The 21,328-nt window shown below is 40.9% G+C and overlaps 1 protein-coding gene across 1 annotated transcript in view; it reads right to left on the bottom strand.

Moving 5' to 3' along the window:
• Window positions 1-21,328, bottom strand: part of Zmat4 (zinc finger matrin-type 4) — a 457,773-nt gene that overhangs the window by 299,688 nt on the left and 136,757 nt on the right. The window contains exon 3 of the mRNA XM_004633077.2: window positions 20,602-20,691. Within this exon, the coding sequence (XP_004633134.2) occupies window positions 20,602-20,691 (90 nt within the window). The remainder of the gene's footprint in view (window positions 1-20,601; window positions 20,692-21,328) is intronic.

The raw sequence follows: 21,328 nt of genomic DNA, 5'->3' as shown, positions 1-21,328 counted from the left end.
GAAGTCTTAGAAATTATAAGCACTGGGCCCGGGGAGATAACTCAATAGAATAAGCACTTCCTGGCAAGTGTAGGGTCTTGAGTTCAATCCCTGGTTCTGAAAAAAAAGAAAGAAGAAAGAAAGAAGAAAGAAAGAAAGAAAGAAAGAAAGAAAGAAAGAAAGAAAGAAAGAAAGAAAGAAAGAAAGGAAGGAAGAAAGAAAGAAAGAGAAAAGAAAAAGAAATTATGAACACTCTACCAATCCCCATTATTTTGAATCATTGTATCAATTTCCAGAGAATATTTCAATCACATATTAAAACTGGGAAAAGGGCCGGGGAGATGGCTCAGTAGAATAGGTGCTTGCCTGGCAAGCGCAGGGTCCTGAGTTCAATTGCTGATACCACAAACAAGCAAACAAAGCAAAAAAAACTTGGAAGAAACAATTAGTTCAAAGGAAGAAGTAGTGAAGGAAAATTAAGTGACTAGTCTACAACCTCTCAGCCTTTTTGGAAGTCCAAGCACAAGGCAGATAGGACTATAGGTCTCTGCTTCATTTCAAAGTGACAAGACTCCATTGAGAGAGCTGATCTTCCCTTTGTGGATCTGCTATTCTGCAGCTGATTATGGTTGAAGTTTATTTTCCCTCAACAGCATTTTCTGATTCTCCCTTTTTTTATTGCCCTTCTCTTTCTCTCCCCTTGGCATCATTAGATATATAAGGAGATGACTGATGTCCAGGACTGGACATTAACACACACACACACACACACACACACACACACACACACACACACACCCCACCCCACCCCACCCCACACCACACCACACCACACCACACCACAAAATGCAATGTCTATATGGCAAGGGGGTGCAAGGAGAGACATGTTGAAGATCCTTATTTCTTAGCATTGAGACATTTCAGGTAATAAGTCCAGCTTGAATTTTTCCACATCTGTTGCAACAAAAGGTATAATGGGTAATGAGAATCCAAACAAATTAATTTGCCAGTCAGTTCTAGGATGTGACACCATAGCCATTAATTGCTGAGGTTGCTAATGCCAACCCACGACCTTCTAGGATTGCATACAGCTGAAATCTAATCAGAAAAGGTCAACCATCACTCAATGCACTACTGAAACTAGATTTTTTCTTTTCAGTAAAATATTTTAAAAAATTGTAAAAACCAACATTATACCTCATGATACATTTCCAGTGCTTATAGCCAAAGCTATAATAACTATTTAGATTATATGGAGGATAATATTTGCTAAGCTCTTGAGTAGCTGAATTCATAGATGTTCCTTTAAAGGTCAGCTGTAAAACCAAGTTAATAACTTTGTGGAAAATGCATTTTTCCATCATGAATTCACAATAAAAAATAATCTCTTTTTCTCTGTGATTTTTCTTTAAACTGCAGTTGGCACCAAGACAAAGCTAATAGACGAATTATACATGATTACAAGACTATTTTGCTCTACAGTGTCACAGATCAAAAGGAATGGTTCCTCTTGCAAGCAGGTAATGGTCCTGTACCATGCTCGCCTCCATATGCTTCTGCAGAGAGTTTCAATGGGGCTTCAAGGATGATACGCTTAAACAGTCACATTTTTAATATCTATTAAAGTCACTGTGCCAAGACCGAATAATGCTGCCCGAGAGCTGGGGGATGGGGAGCAGTGCAGCCCAGCGCTCTGTGCACATGGCTGAGGGCCATTGGCACTGTCAGCCAGAGCTGTTCCAAATATCTTAACTCTCTTCCGGCTAGACTTAAATATTGGCACTGGCTAAGGGCCAAGTACTGACAAGACGTGCATGCTCCTCTGTGAACAGCTCTGATGTGTAAAGGCCAACACCATATTTTTCATTCTGTATTAGCTTAGGCTCTTTAAAACAAGAATAGTATTGAGCAGTCATATTTTCTCTTGGTTTTTCTAGTTCCAGAGCAATTACTTAGGACTTCTACAAAAAAATAAAATCTGTCTCTAAGCAGCATTTAATCCTGGAATACAGACCACTGAATTTCCCCATTAGCTCATGCTAAACAGTCTTTTGTTACAGCTTCCTCCCTATTAAATATGAAATCAGACAGAAATTCCCCATTCTCTAGGCTATTAGAAAGGAGAGAAAAGGAACAACTGCTGAGCTGCTCTCTCTCTGGGCCCTGTGTTCCCTACTTTATGTTTTCATCATATCCATTTTCCATGATTTTTAGAATGGGAAATTGAACCTAAGAGACATTGAGGGACATGACCAAGATTACTCAGCTAGCAGAACTGGAGGCCAGATTCAAGCCCAGGGTAGTTTCCAAACATTGTGTCCTTCCCCTCAGAAAACCCTGAACTGGCAGCATCTTGGTGCCTGAGACCTAAAAGTTTTAATTCTATTCAATGGGAAACAGATAAAACAAAATTTCATAACAAAATCATAGGAGAATAACAATAGTTAATATATTACATGCTGTTATCTTTAAAGTAGCTGATTAGGGGGCTGAGGAGATAGCTCAGTAGGATAAGTACTTGCCTGGCAAGTGCAAGGACTGAGTTCAATTCCCGGTTCCACAAAAAAAAAAAAATAATGTAGCTGATCAGGGGCATGAGATATGGTCATAAAAATTTCTCCAATTGATATTAGCATAAAGCTTCTTTTTTAATGAATTAAAAGATGCTAATTGTATAACTAACTTGCATTTTCCCCCTTTCTCTACTATCCTTTCTCCTTTCACCCAAGCAATTTCCTTTTCCCTTTTTAAACCGATCTGCAACTCAGACTTGAGGGGGAAAGAACATATTAGGATGATCCTCTGGCACTGCTGCTGCCCACTGCAGGCTTATGTAAAGGAAACCCTTGAGTAAATCCCAGGAAGAATGCTTTTCATGTGCTTATAGCTATTCATGTCATTTATATGTGAAATGGCCAAGCCAGTAGTGACTGCAAGTTTGTTCTAAAAAAAAAAAAAAAAACAAACAAACAAACAAACAATCAAAACAAAACATAAAACACACAATCCATCAAAGGAATGGGCAAGATGAAAAGGTCACCAGAATTGGATAACCTCCATTCTGATCCCATCTGTGCTTCCACTGCCACAACCCAACCTATTTGTGAAAGCTACAAAGCGATACTCACAAGGTAAAATGTCTGAGTATGATGTGAGGTGACACATGCCGCACTTCTGGTGTTGCCTGTAGCATAGCGCATAGCACAAGAAAGTTGAATCTAAGTCCCAAAAGACATTTAACTGAAAATTAGTAAAACCCATTTATGTCACCCCTATTCTTTAAATCTACTTTCTGTAGTTTTCTCATGTTTATCAAGAGACATTTATGGTAGCATTACCTTTACCAGATTCAGGTCACATGAAGTCAAAAATGTATTTTATATCGCACCTACTCTTATCTGATTTTAAGGTGGGAAGAGGAGGGATAAGGAGGAAGAAGCAGAAGGAGGGATAAGTGAGAAAGAGGACAAAAAAGGAGAAAGAGAAAGAGAATGAGAAGAACATAGATAGATAGATAGATAGATAGATAGATAGATAGATAGATAGATAGATAGAGATAGAGATAGAGATATAGATATAAATGAACACAAAGCCAAGCATCAAATAGTCAAACCAGAATATAGTGATAAAACAAGTCTTTTTTGTTTTGCAAGCATAACACTTTTAACATGAAGAGTGCCCAGAGTTTACTAAGGAGAAACAGAATGGTCACATGAGGTCGCCTAGTGGGAAGACAGCAAGCATGATTTATGGCACAGCTTTAGGAGAGCAAAGACATGCTGCGCTATGTAGGACAAAGCAAAACAAACAAGCCAGGCTCTCTCAGGCCCTTCCTATAGCTGGATAAGAGATAAAGGCAGATAGCCCAGATACAGAAGGAAAGATGTGACTGGAAATAGATGATACACATTTCTGGAAAAGAATTGAGTTATAAGAAAAGAATAAACTTATTTTTTTTGGCGGGAGGGAATTTAGTATACTAACCAGAGAAATCTCTGCATCAGGGAAAATAACTTGAGACGGGAAAGACATGTGTGACATCTGGAAACCTAAAATCAGGGATCAGAGCAGACAGCCAGAGAAAACAGAAGACAAGACCCATGCAGGGCCTCACTACATCTAAAGAGTCCTGCAAACCCCAGCTAGGACTCCTAAAGGAAAGGCCACCATATAAAACCAACATTTTAGAACAGCAGTTTTTTAGTTTATCAACAGAATTTCTTTACTGAAATTACCCTACGCCAATGCAGATTTTGATTCATTTGAAAGAATATGTCTTCCATACAAAGGCAAAACCACACTGAGGAACATGGCCTCTACTGTTCTGAAGCCTAAGGCCAGTCTCAGATAGATACCTCTCTTCACCCTGAGGTGTGGCCACTTCTGGAACACTATGGCTGAAACATGGCCCCCACTCTCAAAGAATGTGCACTATTAGCAGCAGACCAGCTCCTGCAAGCACCACCCAGATATGGGTAGAAGAGAGTTGAGCCTCAGAGCAGGCTGGAGAGAGCAGCACCCATAGCTGGAGAGAGTGATGATTTAAGGGTCAGAGGAACACATCACTGAACCCATTTATGCTGCTGGGTTTGTCTCATGCAAAGAAAATCTACACAGCACTAAGAACACAGCAAATTATTATGGAAACAGTGTATATAACCCCCAAACTTTCCTGACAAACCAAATTTCACAAAATCTTTCTTTTTTGTTTTTTTTCTTGAAAAGTAATGAGGATTGAACCAAGGCTTTTGTACTGAGCTACATGCCCAGCCTCATTTATTCATTCATTAATTCACTCACTTATTTTTTCCTTTTTGATATAGGGCCTTCCTAATCACTAAACTGTCCAATATGGGCTTGAGCTTGTGAACCTACCAGAGCTTATAAGACTATTGGCATCACAAGCACAAGCCACCACTCCCAGTTACAAAAATTTTCTTTTTAACAAAGACACCATGATAGGTACATGACTAAAATCTGATTCAAAGTATGTCTCTGTAAAAACTCTGTGCAAATGATAAATTTTTAAATTAAAATTAGTTTTAGAAAACAAACAGCTTTCAAGACAAAAACCCAATATTTTAGTTAATGACAATTATGGATAAGGAAGCCAGTGTGAATGCTGTGGACACTAAGCTCAGTGTCTTAAGAAGGGTAATGTGTTCTCTGGGTCCTGCCATCTCTACCTTTTAAAACAAGGAAAAGCAAGATAGATGTTGTGGTTTGTGTATGGATATCCCCCCAAAGCTTAATGTGGTCATGGGTGGTGGACTTCTCAGAGGCAAATGAATCTGGACTTTGTGATTGGTTCATTGTCTAGTGCTGAAATTGGGGGTATGAGGGCTATGCCCAGCCTAGAGCAGGTAACCTGCATACAATACAAAGGAAGGAAAGAGGCTTGTTCCTCCCTGTTGCCCTTGTTGTTTGTGGTATCTTCTGCCACCATGAACTGTTCCCCCTCTGCCATGCCAATCTACATTGGAGTCAGCTGATTACAGAGAGAAACCTCTACAAACAGCAATCTAAATAAAGCTTTTCTCCCTTAAGTTTGAGTGTCAGGTGTTTTGGCTCAGCAATGAGAAAAGAAACATAAAAAAGATAGAATTTGGTACCAGAAGTGAGGTTGTTCTTATGACAATACCTGGCTATGTGATTCAGGAGTCTGTGGGAATGGCTTGTGTGAAGGCTTGAAAAGATTCAGAAAGAATAGCTGAAAAAGTAGAGCTGAAAAGCCTAAACCTGTTTTGTATGGGAGATTCTGGTCAGAGTTCAGAAAAACAGAAGGCTGATAGAAATCCTGCAGGTAAAGACAAGGCTTGAAACATTTCTTCTGGGAGAAGGACCACATTGGCTGTTGGAGTGCAGAAAATGTGTGTTGTGGCTTGGCTGAAAATTTCCTGCATTTTTCTCTTGTCCAGAGACTCCCTGAAACTAAGATTAAGGGTGGTGACTTTTAACCAATGTTGTAGAAGAAATTTCAAAACAGTTTAATTTTGAGACAGTGGCATGGCTATTGTTAGTAGTTTTTAGTCATATTTGTTTTGAGAATCAAAAACAAAAATCCTAGAAGAATGTTTTAAAACATTGTAAGTTTGATCAGCAAGGAAGCTCTACTATAGATGTGGACTAAAAAGACAGAGCTGGGGAAATTTTGACTGCTAAGAAAGAACAGGGAATAGAGAAGATGACCCAAGGATATCATAGGAAGCAGCAAAACTACCCTTTACAGCCTCAAAATTGCAAAAGTCAAGGAGTTTGAGGATAAAAATAGTTAGCACCATGTTCCAGAATTGTGATGACACAGAAAATTTGCTCCTGAGAATCAGGTTCAGGGTGGCTGGTAACCCAGGAACTTGACCCCTACAGCCAACAGACAGGGAAGCCTGGCTCCAGTTGGCAGAAGATCTTAGTATGATCCACATGCCAGTGATTTTAGGCACATGGAGAATACCAGAGTTGTAGTGTTAAGGAGGCATCCACCCTAAATTCAGAGAACCTGGGAGGCCAGGTAGTGTACCTTTTAAAGGGTAGAATGTGAAGCTGTGAGGGTGAAGCCAAAGGTGCAGTAGAGACTCCAAAAGTTCGGAGAAGACATAACTGAATCATCCAAAAAAAAATCCTGCCAGAAGGAAGCAGAGTTGGCCCAAGAGAGATGCCCTGGGGCTCTGACCCTTGAAATGTCATAGGAATAGTGCCACCCAAACATTTTGCATTTATACCTTGCCACATATTGTCTCAGATTCTGCACATAGAACTACAGGACTTAATAATTTCCCTGCTGGAGTTTTGACTTGATTTGGTCTCAATCCTTTGTATTCTCTGTTTGTAACTTTTGGAATTGAAATGTTATCCTGTGCTATTAAGTGTTGAAAGTGCTTAGCTTTTCTTTGTACAGGGGCTCAAAGCCGATAATTTGCCTTAAACTCAGAGGAGATTTGGGACTTGGTCATTTTAGCAGTGTTGAAATTGTTAGGACTTTGGCAACCTTCAGAGACGGTCTAACTCCCTTTTGCAGAAAGGGATTTACATGAGGTTTTGGATGGCTGGGGACAAATAGTTATGGTATATGTCTGGATTTCCCCCCAAATCTTCATGTTGTCATGGGAGCTGGATTTTCAGAGGTGGCTGGATCGAGTTTGTGATTGGTTCATTATTTAGTGCTCTTCCCTGTGGATCTTGTTGCTTTTGTCTTCCTCCACCAGCATAAACTGTTTCACTTCTGCCAAACAACCCTGCCTTGAACATCCAGGCATGTCTAGGGTTCTGTGGTGCCAAGTCCACACCTGAGCTGTGCCAGTTGTTTATATAACTACCCCAGCCCTCTTGCTGGACACTCATCCCAAGCAACTGTCATACCCAGAAGCCTACATTTGTATCACATTTAGGATGCCAGGGACAGCACACTCCATAAGCATGCAGTTCTGGCTTTCCTGGCTTTGAGCAGTAGCACTCTACAGTCGACCTCCAGTCTATCTCTGTGGAGCACTCTCCCCTGCTGCAATTACCTAGGTTGGGCTGCCCTGTGTCAGAGAAGCAGGAAATTCTGAGAGTGTCTGTGTGCCCAACTCATTCTCTGGATGCCCTCATCCTGGCTAGAGTTAAACTGCCCCTTTGCACAAGTGTAGGCCCACTTTCCCTGATCAACCTGGAGAAGGGCACTTTTCAGCTCTGGCTGCTATCTGTACTCAGGCCTAGGAAGGTCAGAGCCAATGTGTTTGCAGGTCACGGCAGCTTCCTTCAGATGTTTAGGTGCTAAGCCTGGAGGCCAGTCATAAACCATCTTCTCATTCAAACTCATTGCCCAGTTCATCAACTTCTACCTAAGAAATTATTTCCCCATCTGCCTCACTCATTTTTCACTGCTGCTGCCAGTCTCCCGCAGGAACATGCTGTCTCTGTGGGCTATTGTAAGTTTGACACTCTGCAGTTCACTTTGTCTCTTCTTTCCTGCAGTCCATTTTCTGACTCTCTTATTACTGCCTATTCTATCTAGAACTGACTTTGTTTTCTCCATAAGGATGTCAGGCTACTGGGACTATAGGGACTTAGCCCTGGATGCTCCCTTTGCCTTGAACTCTCTTTCCGTCTCTCAGGTTTCTGCTTATGCAAACACAGCTTAAGTAATATCTGTTCAGCTTTGGGGGTCTTCTCTCACCCCAAGGACCTTATTGATTGCATAGTTCTAAGCTTTTCCATGACTTCCCTTCACTTATATATTTGCATAGTTTTAAAAAAGTGAGTATCTGTTTCCTTCACTATGCTTCTAAATGCTATAAACCAGAACTGTCTTGATTTCATTACCATTAAATTCTCAGCAATGGACATAGCACCTATCTCTTGGCATACAATCTATTAATAGTTTTTAAATTAAAAAAAGAATGTGTGAAAAATACAATGATGGATACCTGAGTATCCACAGCCAAATTGTACTGACTTTGAATCTTGGCTATCTCAATTACAGGGTACATGATTTTTGGATACAATGGTTGATTTAAGTTTTAATCTCTTCCCTTTAAAGAAAGGCTGGTACTGATACAGCATTTGTGAAGTTCAAATGAAATATTTTCAAGTACTTAGAACAAAGCAGAACATTTAAGAAGGTTACTAAATAACATGCTAACAAGAGAATATAGACAATGATATGTAAGAAAAGAATGGTAGAGCTATAATGTACAGGTTAAGGATGCAGGTGTAAGGCTTCTAGTTATCAGAGACCCATGATACTATCTCTACTGGTTAAAACATCTCTTCATAATGTTCTTCTTAGGGTCTCTTTCTTTTCTCCTCTGTGAATCAGAGTCTAGACAGGAATAGTAATAATTCTACATATGTTAGTACAATTGAGCTTCAAATCAGAATCCCAAGCTAGAGAATTAGTCTCAGAACTAGAAAATCATTTATAGCTGAAGCAGTAGACTAAATTTTTGTATTGGGGAGCAATTCTGCCATCTGTATTTCCCATTTAAATTCATGCTTAGCTTCAGGAGATGAATATGTTCTTGGAAATGTTCCATTAGACTGTTCAGTAATGGTGCAGATATTGTAGCATGAACTCATACATACTAAGATGGCTACAACATCAGTAGGCAATTAAATCTTATGGGTATTATTGTGCATGTAGCCCATCTCTAGTCCAAATGTTCTCATGTAGTGCCTGTTTTATGTATGTATTTGCATCTGTGTAACAAAAGAATCTTATTCACATTGGAGTATAGCTTGGAGAGGTAGTATGCAATGCAAGGAAGAATATCCCAAGCCTGAGCTATCTTGGAGAATTCTGGAATTTTGGCTGCCACAATTTGGCTGTTCTGATACAGATGCTATAAGATACAATCTATCCTCACTGTTTGCACAGTGTTTCAAACTTTAAATTCTTCCTATACACCCTTTTCATAAATTTCAAAATACCTGTGCTGGCTCCTTTCCCTTAGCCGATGGAGGGAGGGAAGATGTACCACTCTTGCAGGACAAATGTAATTATTATGTATTACAAATATGTACTGATAAAAATAAATTTTAAAAATTCTGTACTAAAGAAAAAATGCAAAATATCAACAATGCAGCTGCTAGCTTAGGGAGTTGAAATGGTATTCTCTTTTGGGCAAAGCCATCAACCTTCTGGGCAGAAAGAAACTAAGACTCTGACAAGGGCAAACAGGCAGGACACGCAGTGCCCTGTAGGTGTAATTCTCATGAGCAGAGAGAAACACACTTAGAGTAATAGCAACTCTCATTTTCCTTCCACAAAATGATCCACTTTAGACAGGAAAGGCAAACACGTTCTGTCAAAGGTCAGGGTGTACATGTTTCAGGTTTTGGGAGAGAATCCCTGCCCCACTGTGAACCTGCTGAGTAAAAGCAACCATGGACATTGTGTAGGGGAAAGAGTGTAGCTGTTCTCCCAGCACTGTGTTTATAAATATTAAAATTTGAATTTCATGTAGCTTTTATGTCACAATATGTGTTATCTTCTTTATTTTATTCAAACACTTAAAAGTATAGAGACCATTCTTAGCCTACAGACTATAGATGGAGATGACAGAATTTTCCAATGGTTAACTTTTCACTCCTGACTTTAGATAATAGGGTACATAAAGGAACAGTAGTTCTCACCAGTGGACCTCCTGATGCTCTTCAGATCTTCTAGGCAGAAGCAGCAGTTCTGTCCCAAAGCAGACAGAAGAAACTGAACTTTGCACAGAAGACATCCAGAGAAAAGAACCATTACATAGTCACCCTTCATGCTTGCTTTTTACAGTGAGACCTGTGTGTACTTCTTCATTCTCCTGTACTTTGGGAAAAAAATACCTGTCTAAAGTTGGTCTCATGATTCTAGCCACAGACAGTCCTCTCAAAAACAAATGTCTATGTATTTGTCTTAGAAAACATGAAGAAGAGCCAGAAATGAGTGCCAATCTGCCACCTGGCTGACAGACAAAGGACAAAAGACAGAGGGTGCTGGCAGTGCCAGGCAGCGTAAACAAGTCCAGTGCCTATGAAGATGATTAAGAAAGAACTATTGAAATTATAAATTCACACGTATTTTGATCCAACAATCTCACTTGTAGGAAATCTATACGGACACACACAGTGTGTGTGTGTGTGTGTGTGTGTGTGTGTGTGTGTGTGTGTGTGTGTAGAAACATAAAGACAGGGACATGGAAAGGCATATATACATATTTATCCATTATGTCTTGTTCTCTAATAACGAAGAATAGGAAAAACATAAAAATGCATTAATGGGACACTTCAAAACCTATGAGATATCTACATGGCAGAATTTTGCACAACTGCCTATATGTGTATGTGTACTGGGAAAAGAGTGGATTCTCATTAGTTGTGGTAGCTATACTTTATAAGCTGAGTCATCATGTACATATGAACACTGAATTAGCAAGCACTAAACCACCACTTCTAGGGAAGTGCCAGATTAGTTTCCTAGGAGCCTATGGTCATATTTTCCTCAGCCAATCAATTTGTAAACTTGTTCTAGTCTACACATGTTTCTGTTCAAAGACACATTGTTTAATATATACTGATAGTTCATCACCTCAAAACCATGGCCACTGGCACTATAACTCATGCCTGAAAAAAATCATGTTTATTTAACACATGAATGCCTTCCTGAGGTATACTAAAGCCTCCAAGAGGGATGGCTGAAGTGCATCACTGGCCCACAGACAACTGTGAATGATCACAAACCTGTACATACTGACTCAGAGTTCCAAATTTTAGTAGGTAGATGAGTTTGTAAATATGGAATCCATGAATAATGAAGATTCATGGTACACAAATACACACACACACAACGTGTATGGCATGATCACCAGCATGTGTATCATTAGATGGGAAGAGATCAGCAGTCCAGCCATGTGTACATTACACCACAACTGCAGTAAAATATGGGTCTGATGTAACAGAAGGATGACATAGCACCCCGGCTTAACTAGGGACAGAGCTGGGAAGCTGACTTTTCACTGTGTTTTCTTTCTGTCTTGATCAGGAAATGGACCCTCCAAAGTGAAACAGCAGCCCTGACCAGAATCAAACTAAGATATCAGTCTCAAGAAAATGACAATATATTATCAGCCTCTTTCTAAACAGACCCAACAAAAATCCCCACTCTGATGTGCTGTACAACTGTGGTGCAGTGATCCCTGGTCTTAAAGGTTCCTAGACATTGTTCCCTGGTGCGGATTTTCAGCAAATGACAACGACTTCTTTAAAATTCTGTTTGAGTCTTGGTTTCCATCTGTGTTAACAGAAGAAACAAAGGTACACTTATAACAAGATACTGACAAATGAGAAGAGGACAGGCTGTGCCTCTGGAGACCTCTGGAGGAAAGGCAAAGCAAACCGGGGTTGGAGAATGCATGCAGTCTGGACACTTAAGGGTTCAGAGTGAGGCCAGTCCTTACCACAGCTTTACGATGAGGAGAGAAATACCAGCTCTCAGGGCTACAGGGACAACTCTCTATTAGTTAGAGACAGAACCAGAAAAGATATCATATATTTAAGGGAATAAAATAGATAATTGCTAATGTTTGTAATAATCCATTTGAGGGGAGAAAAAAATGTGTGAAGCTCCATTGTAATTATTAAGCTAAATTAGCCTTTTTGGGATGATATCTGATAGAAGCCAGTCTGAGTCTCAGTTCCTAGGAGTTAGATGTTTGTGTCCCTCCAAAATCTATATACTGAGGGCTTATGACCCGTGTTACAGTATTCAGAGGTAGAACCTTGCCTTTGGGAAATAATTAGGTAATAAAGGTGAAGTCGTCACAGAAGAGATTGGTGTCTTTACTAGAAGAATCTCAATCTTCCTCCTCTTTCTTTCCTTTCTTTCTTTGCCTCCCTCCCTTCCTTTCTTCCCTTTCTTCTCTCTCCCTCTCTTTCCTTCTATTTTTTCTCTCTCTCCCTCTTTCTTCTTTTCTATTTCTTCTCTCATGTGAAATTAAAGCAAAAAGAGATCTGAGTGCAAAGCAAGAAGAAAGGCCCATCCCAGGAGCAGAGTGGATGGGCACTTTGACCTTAGACTCCCTGGAACCAGAAGAAATAGATTTGTTTACAAGCTTCAAACTGTGCTATTTTCATTAAAGTAGTCCAAGATGCTTTCACAAAGCTTGCTTCAACAACAAAAGGTCACAGCTCTGGTCATGCCTCACCCATATGACAATGACAAACTTCTCCTGAGCCTATGGTTCTGTAAAACAGACAATTTAGAAATCCTCCCTCCTTCTGTGTTCCTAAAAAGGGTTACTTGAAAAGACTAATCTCTGTCAGGAAGATGCAGAAAAGGTATGTAGATGACTATTTTATTCACCTACAAGACCAGATACAAATCCTCCAAATTTCCCTTTCTTTGTCTTATAATTAGCTGAATTATGTATGTGCTACAAAAATTAACCTGGACAAAATACCTACCAGCTTGAGCAAACAGCTGACTGTATCAGCTCCTTTCCTTAAGCCCTGAACTTTTCCCCTCCTTTAAGGATAAGCAAACACTAAAGCTTATGCAAGCATTGGAAAACTGAGCTTCCACCAGGGATGGTGATGCACATCTCAATCCCAGCACTTGGGAGGCTGAGGCAGAAGGATCATTTCAAGTTCGAGACCAGCCTGTGCTACAAAGTGAGCTCAAGGCCAGCCTGCACTGCATAATGAGACTTTATAGCAAAAAAAAGACAATGAGAGGACAGAAGCCCCACCCCAACACCACTACCAGAAGTACCTCCCAGGAACCCACTGAGCAACAAAGAAGCATTTCTGGTTCAGGTCCTCCTCACTGCACCTTCCCCTCCCCTCCCCCGTGTTCTGCTCTTCTCAGCCTGGTATTTCTCCCTATGAAAAAAAATCCTCTACCCTCACTCTGGAACACTGGCAGGCTATGTGGTGCAACTGTCATGCAAAGTCTGTTCTGACCCACATTCGATTTTGTTTTTCATGTGACACACACTTTAAAAACATGTGCACTAGGTGTGCCAGCATGCGCCTGTAATCCCCGCAGCCAGGAGGCTGGGGCAGGAGGGAGAACGCAAGGCAGGCCTTAATACACAGCGAGATTTTGTTTCAAAAAGCCAATTTAAACATATTTCAGATAATGTTGCATAATGAGACCCACGAAAGTAATTTCTTTCTTTGCTAAATGCATGTGACTGTTACTATCTATAAGAGATTCGATTCCAAACAAGTTTTAATGTTATAATTGGCTTGTGGATATGATTTCTTGTTGTAATTATAAAATAATTATTTTTATTGATAATCTAAAGGACATTTCTAGTAAATATAGAAGGAAAATCATGCTGAAGGGCACCCTGTAATTCTCTCTCAAGGCCTCTCCATTCTTGCTGCAAAGCCTTCAAACACAGAGCGGCATATCAGGAATGAACCTCGCAAACCCTATCCCATGCCCATAGCCACCCCAAGCCTCGCTTGGAAGAAGCTGCCATCAGCCATCCCAGCTCCCACCAAACCCCACTTCTCTGATCACCTACTTCATTAACACTGGGTGACACCAATTTGCAATAAATTGTCTTTCTATTGTTCTATACATGTTTTTTCTCTCCTGCTACCTGCTGAGCTCCACCTTTCATTCTTTTCCTATGTCTTGTGCAGTATGTTTTGTGTACTCTGTACACAGTGGAAGTTCAATAGAAATTGCCTGGTTAATTGATGAATTATGGCACGCACTAGAGATCAGCGGAAAAAAAACTAAAAAGAAAGTATCCCAGAGTTAACACTTTACGTACACTACAATTTTTCATGGTACAAACAGGAAATTTTGAGGCTCTCAAACCTGAAAGAACATCAGGACAGCAATCATAGCTCTCAATTACAATCACAGCAATTAATTCTTAGAAGTTCAAAGCCAAGTTGCAAAACTAATGTCTAGTAGAGTCAAGGACAGACAGAATACCCATTTAAATGCTGAAAGTTACCAAGCATGGTGCCACATGCCTATAATCCCAAGACTCAGGAGGCTGAGGCAAGAGACTGTCATGAGTTCAAGACTAGCCTGGACTATATAATGAATTCACAATTAGTTAATGCTAGAAGTAGCAACCACACAGAATTTGCTGGTAAATACTCATCTCTTTAAAAATTTACCATGAATTCAACAGCAGGCCACTTAGAAAAATAGAATATTTGACAAAATAAGTGTCACTTTAAGACTCAGGACATATGAGAACTTGTACTGTAACATCATGTAACTCAGTTGTGTCTCAAATTTTCTGATCAAGGAGATTATGGGACCAAAAAGGAAATGATTGATGATGTAGAGTGTGCCTAAGGAGAGTCACATGGAGAGAAAACATTCTCTCGGGCTGTCACAGAGAACAAATTGGCCAAGCAATGGCCATGACTATCCACATGACTGACACTGACAAAGGATCTACAATCTGAGGTACAGGGTCCCTGGATAAATCCTGAGGGGATTTGACTTATCGGATCCAAAAGCTACAAGTCTTGTTGCATACTTCTTGCTTTATCTTGGTCTTAACCATCCAGCAGAAAAGTATAAAAACAAAGTATAAGAAGTAAAGCCATATTGTTATGTTGAGCTGTAGGGGACTCAGGTCAACAACTTCTGACATTGCCAGTCAAGCCAAAGACCCAATACTATTATGGACTATGGACTATTTTGGAATATTTTGTTGAGTTCACATGCCTATAATACATTTTGTATCTGTGTATTCAAAATGGTTAGGATAAATATATAGCTACAATCTCTTAATTCAATGAATAGAGGGATTTGTTCTAATAGTGTTTGTAAATAGGATATCATGTCTGCATCTTGTACAACAAATAACCACTCTGAAGACAGTATGCAATGTGTTAATTATTGAAACTGTCCTACCAATTTGATTTGAAACTATCTCATTGCTATTTGTTTCTCAATAAAATTATGGAAAAAATAAAATTAAATAAAAATAAAAAATAAATGTCACTATTGTAAATTATATAGGTTGGTACCTTTACCCACCATTCCAACCTCCACTTCTACTTTTGCTCCCTACTTTCATGTCCTCCTAAGACATGAGATCTTATTAAAACATGGACTATTACTCTGAAATGGGGACCTTTGCAAATGTAATTGCTTAGGAAGAGGACAACCTGACTTAGAGTGGGCCATTACCTCAGCAGCCCATCCTCCTGAGGAGAGCTGATGCAGACATACATGCAGAGAAGGAAGTCAAGCCAAGAGGGTGGTTGAGGAGGGTGCTGATGTGACTTCAAATAGGGGATGGCTCCAGTCACCAGCCGCTGGGAGAGAAGCCAAGAGCATATCCATACTCAGCACCTGCAGAGGGAGCCCCTGATTTCAGACTTGCAGCCTCCAGCAAGGTGAGAGAGATAATGTTGTTTTAGCCCTCCTAGCTTGTGCTCATTTGTTACAGGGGCTTCAGAACATTAACAGCTGTCCATGAGCACTTTATACTTCAGAAAGTAGTTGACTTCTGTCTCCCTAGTGATGGGCTCACACTGTCCCACAATCAAAAGAGCTTCTCCTCCTTCTTCACTTGCCTTACCTATGTCACTCCTCCAGGAATCACCAGGAAGCTGCATCCCACCTCACCCTACAGAGCAGTCCAGGCTCCCTCCCTGTGCATGTGTCTATGGAGCATCAGCTACACGGTCTTAATGTTTCTGGTTTATACAGCTGACTTAGGGCTAGGGAGATAGCTCAGCAGCCTAAGTGCCTACCTGGTAATTGCAAAAGCCTTGAGTTTGATCCCCAGTACAGAAAGAGAGAGAAAGAGAGAGAGAGAGAGAGAGAGAGAGAGAGAGAGAGAGAGAGAGAGAGAGAGAGATCCTGATTGGTAGGGGGAGCACATGTACCCCAGCACTGGGCTGAATCTTACTGGCCTGGAGAGATGAACTGAAGCTATATTGCAGTATCTTGTCTTTCCAGCCATGTCCCTGCCACCTGCCAGCTGGTTGACCAGACTCAAGTTGCTGTATCTGTATTTCACTCATCTTCCTGCAAAGTGTGGGTAGTGTCCATTCCTGCCTTAAGTGGTGGTTGTAAGGCTGACCTATATCAATGTACATAAGATGTTTGCAGGATCCAAGGGAGGTGCCAATGGCAGCCAGCTACTCTTACATCTTTGCACAGCACAACAGAGTTTTCTAGATCTGGACCCAGCCATGACTTCAATGCCCAAGATACACTTAGAAATATGTGGGGGAAAAGGGCTAGGATTTATAGGAGTGGGGTCTTAGTCTTAGGGCTACCAATTTGAACAAATCAGTGCACTGCTTTGGTCCTTCTTTCCACTCTGTGATAAAGTGTATAGATGGGACTGTTTTTCTCCATCCTGGAATCCAAGATGGCTAGGGGTCTGTGAAAGTAACACCTGGGCTCTCAAGTGATGCTACATGTTTCAGACCTGCATATAAATATTAGGTGCCACCCAAATGTCTAATTACTCCACTTGTAGAAGGAATTATATTAACCCAATGGAAAAAATACCATGTACCTAATAACAACTGCCAATTTTGAGTCACAGTTAATTATATCTTTCCAGGAAAAAAAAAAAACAGTAAAATCAAATCACCTTTTTTTTACTTGAACATGCTATTTCCCCCAAAAAATGACTTTGTCAAAGCAAGTGATGCTCAGAGAAGATAATAAAAGGGGTCAGTAATGAAAGCATGAATTTCAGTGGACTAAATGGTCTTTGAAATCCTTCAGGGCTCGAATGCTCCTGGGATTACTGAAAATTTCTCTAAGCCAATCAACTATAACAACTTGATTCATATTTTATTTTACTCTGTGACCTCATGAGGAACATGTCCTGCTGAGAATTCCAGGGGAGGGTAGAAGATCCAGATGATGATTCCAAACAGTAAGGTGTGCAGCAGGGGAATTTTAAAATCTGGAAGTGCTATAATAAGAGAAGAAAATGAATTGAAGTTTTTTTTAAATGACAATAACAGTAGAGCCAATAAAAAAGGTCAAAGAAGCCAAAGTAGAGGTTGCAACAATAAGCCACAGCTATAATGATAAGCAGCTGGCTTCTATTTTAAGTGACTTTCAAGCTGTATAACCCCAGAGGGCTGGGAATACAGAAGAAGGCAGGGAGGGCAGATGACAGGCTCAAGGAACAAGCTTACTCTGCTGCCACAAGCCACTCCTGCGTGGGTGCCCAGGACAGATGTGCAAGCTCTTCTTAAGCAGAGAATGCTCAGGTGCAAATCAGGCACAGCCCTTGGAAGCAGAGACAATGAGCAGGAACAGTCAAGTGAGTAGAACAAAATGTTGTATCCTTCAGAGAATGCAAGGCATTGATGGGGAGGGCACCTGCCATAAGATGCATAAAGTGGAAAACACAACCGAAAAAAATGGGTGACCTCTGGTGAACCTCATGAGAGACCTGTATGTTAGCTACTGTTACTCCCATTTCACAGCCCTGTGGAGATAAAGTGAGACCACCCAATGAAAACAAGCACAGGCCACATATTTCCAGCTTGTGTTACCAACGAGTCAGCCACCATCAAACGCATTTAGGAGAGCCACAGAAACAAGCAGAGTGGAGCAGCTTTACAGTAGAAGACAGGGAGACTTCAGGAGTTCCCTGATTTCAAGCTGTTGGCAGAGGGGAGAGGCAGCACTTTAGCCAGAGCAGATCATCCTGTTACTGTTTAGGTGGGCATACTTGGCTTTCTCTGCTTGGCCCTAAGTTAAAAGCAGAGACAAAAATTAGTCTTGATGTTATTAATCAGGTGCTCTTCCATTTGCATTTTCAGACTTTCAGTCCTTTGGTGTAAATCTAAACAAAACAAAGCTTGTTCAGGTCATCACTTACATACTCCTCAGAGTCCCTGAAAAGGCCTGGAGGGACTGGGCTGCTTCGGTACACCGGAATGCATAAGAAAAACTATGCATTCACCTCTGAGTTCTACACATAATGTAATAAAAGCATCAATTACACTTTCAAAAATTAAGTTTATCTTGTTGGGTTTTTTTTAATGATTTACATTTATTCTATGATTACCCGGTTGTAGAAAAATGATTCAATAAAGAAATCATCGATAGATAAGTTTTCAAACTCCGGGATACATCAGAAGAAAAGATTTCCAAAGGGTCTTTGTGACATAGTGCTTGTAAATACCTCTTGCTGTCAAACCCAAACATTTTCCCTCCTCACGCTGTGCCCAGGGTTACTGAAGGCACAGAGCCTCAATGGCTGGATTATGGTTCTGTCCAAGGTGGCATAGGCTTGTTCAAGCATCTGCAAATCTAGGTCCAGCTAGAAGCCTTGTGCTCCCCTGTCTAGAGCTCACACGAGGAGAGGAGATCAGATCTAAGTGCAACTTTCAGGACTAAAATGGGAGGCGACAGGAAACAATCAGGGTCCAAACAACTAGTTTTTCTTAGTAGCTGTGAAACCCACTGTTTTTAGCCATTACAAGTCACTAAATGGCTTTTGAATGACAGGATGCAGGCACTATCTCTGAATAATATCCAAGGACATAAAAACTAACTCTGCTAGACCTCCTAATAGAATGTCATCTAATGGAGGGCATGATTCTAGGGTAGCTACAGGATTCTGGGGTGACATAAAAGCCTGTTTCAGCTAACCCCCCTGTGGCTTAACGAATTTTTGATAGAAATGCACCTAAGAAATTGCTCTTTCCCCTCATGCTTGCTTCCCTCCTCCATCTGATAAAATCCATTCACATTCAACAACCCTGATAAAGGCTAGCTCTTCAGTAACACCTTCTCTGACTGGACACGTTGGAATGATTTGCTTGCCTTTTGTCTCCATGGTTCTTTGTGCAGACTCTTTAATAAACATGAATATGGTGGAAATCATGGCTATTTTTAACGCAATGTTAATTTCCTTTGCTGTGAGTTTCTTTCAGGTAAGTGTGTGTCACCTATTTAGAGCTCCCATGGCACTCCTATCTAGAGTGCCATAGATAGATAGATAGATAGATAGATAGATAGATAGATAGATAGATAGATAGATGCATAGATAGATATGGTATATCTCAGTTATTCCGGCTAATAGTCATAAGAGCCTCAAGGAAAAAGTATGATATAGCCTGATTGGGGAAATTCATGGTGTCTTTTGCCCCCATTGAGCTCTAACTGCTTCCTCTCCAGGCAATAAAGACAGCTTTGCAAGATTCCAGGTTCTGCTCTGCATGCACAGCCTAGTCTATGGTGCTCAGAGGTCCATCCAGGGTTCTGTAGAATTCCCAGTTCTGACACTCAAGACCTTTAGTCACAGATAGCTTTCTTGGTCCCCTTTCTTAGCTTCTCTCCCACAAAAAAATACCCAAATCTGTGTTATGTAAAGATTCTCCAATGATGGTGTATTAATTTTTAATAGAAGAAGAAGATAGCTATCTAGAAAACAGAACCTTGAGCACCATAGATAGCAAGGGGTATCAATGCAGGGCCTGCAGTCTCCTGCAAACTCAGAGGGTGAGGAACTTCTGTGTCTAACCTGCTGAGCTCCTCATGAGGGACCCAGGTACCTGGGACATATGAACATTCCTCTCACTGTGAAAAGTCACCCATGGTGGGGCAAGAAATATTCATCTCATCAGTCTTGGCCTTAGCCCAGCTGAAACAAACTCCTTTGCTCTGACTTGACACCCTCAAAGCAACTTTCCAAATGTCATCTGTCTTCCCAAGTAAATGTTCCCTCAGGGAGAAAGAGTACTGATCAAAAAGCCTGAGTATTTTTATTTGCAAGATATGTACAGTCTTCATTATAAATTAACAAACTGACATTCTGTTCTGCCCAGCAAGGGAAAAATGAAATATGTAAAAAGCAAAGCCTCTCTTGTGTGACAGGCTGGCTCCTGAGGTCTTGTCTTCCCGACACCCTGTCCTTTGATGGCCCTTGTTCCCTGCCACCAGCTGTGCCCTTTCCCAGCACCACTGCACAAAGTCTGCCTGTGTGGTCCCCTGCCACGAATCGAAACTCACCTAGAGAATTCCAGCTGGAAAGCACAAACAACAAACAAGCAGCCTTGCTTATCCACAGTGCTTTCTGTGAACTTCGTAAGAACTATCTGTTCTTAACTTTACTCTTCATTTGAAGCTCTAACTCCCAGGCCCGCAGACCCCAGGAACCCCTCTGTCCTGGGGTGGATACTCACGTTTTCTGCCCGCAGTCTCTTGGCGGGACACCCCCCGTCCCTGGGGTGAAGCATGTAATACAGTCGGACCTTGCTTGCATGTTTTCGACTCTGAGGAGGAAAAGCAGAAAGATACACTGTGACAGTGAAGGCATTTGAGAAAGAAAAAGAGAATGAAAAGGGGCCCATGGCCACAAATACAAAATAGGGCTTTCAGGAAAACTGTCTTGTGCTCCTATGGGTTGTGCAAGATACAGTTTCAGAAGGATGAAATGACTTACTTAAGATCATAAGGCCAAATTCATTTCAGGAAAAGTAAATCAGTAATTAAAAAAAGGTAAAGATACTAAGATGTCTAGCCTAGCATGGATAATGTATTTAATTGTCCTATAAAGTAAATCAGGTAAGCAGAGGAAATGACACAAAGGATGGACTGGGCTAAACAGGCAATGCATTAGGCTTGGTGGTACACAACTGTAATTCCAGATCCTCAGGAGGCTGAGGCAGAAAGATGGCACATTCAAAGCCAGCATGGGCAACTTAGCGAGACCTTGTCTTGAAATAAAATTTACCAAAGACCAGGGATGCAGCTCAGTGGTAGAGCATTGCCTAGAACAAGGCCCTGGTTTCCATGCTTAGTACTACAAAATAGAGAGAGAAAAGGAGACTGGGAGGAAGGGATGTAAAAAGGAGAGGAGGGCAGGGGAGGGGAGGAGAAGGAAGGGGAGAGGAGGAGAGGAGAGGAGAG

Source organism: Octodon degus, unplaced genomic scaffold (assembly GCF_000260255.1).
Source record: "Octodon degus isolate 3935 unplaced genomic scaffold, OctDeg1.0 scaffold00051, whole genome shotgun sequence".
Taxonomy (NCBI): Eukaryota; Metazoa; Chordata; class Mammalia; order Rodentia; family Octodontidae; genus Octodon; species Octodon degus.
The sequence above is the reverse complement of the archived record's forward strand: the minus strand, read 5'-3'. Positions and strand labels throughout refer to the sequence as shown.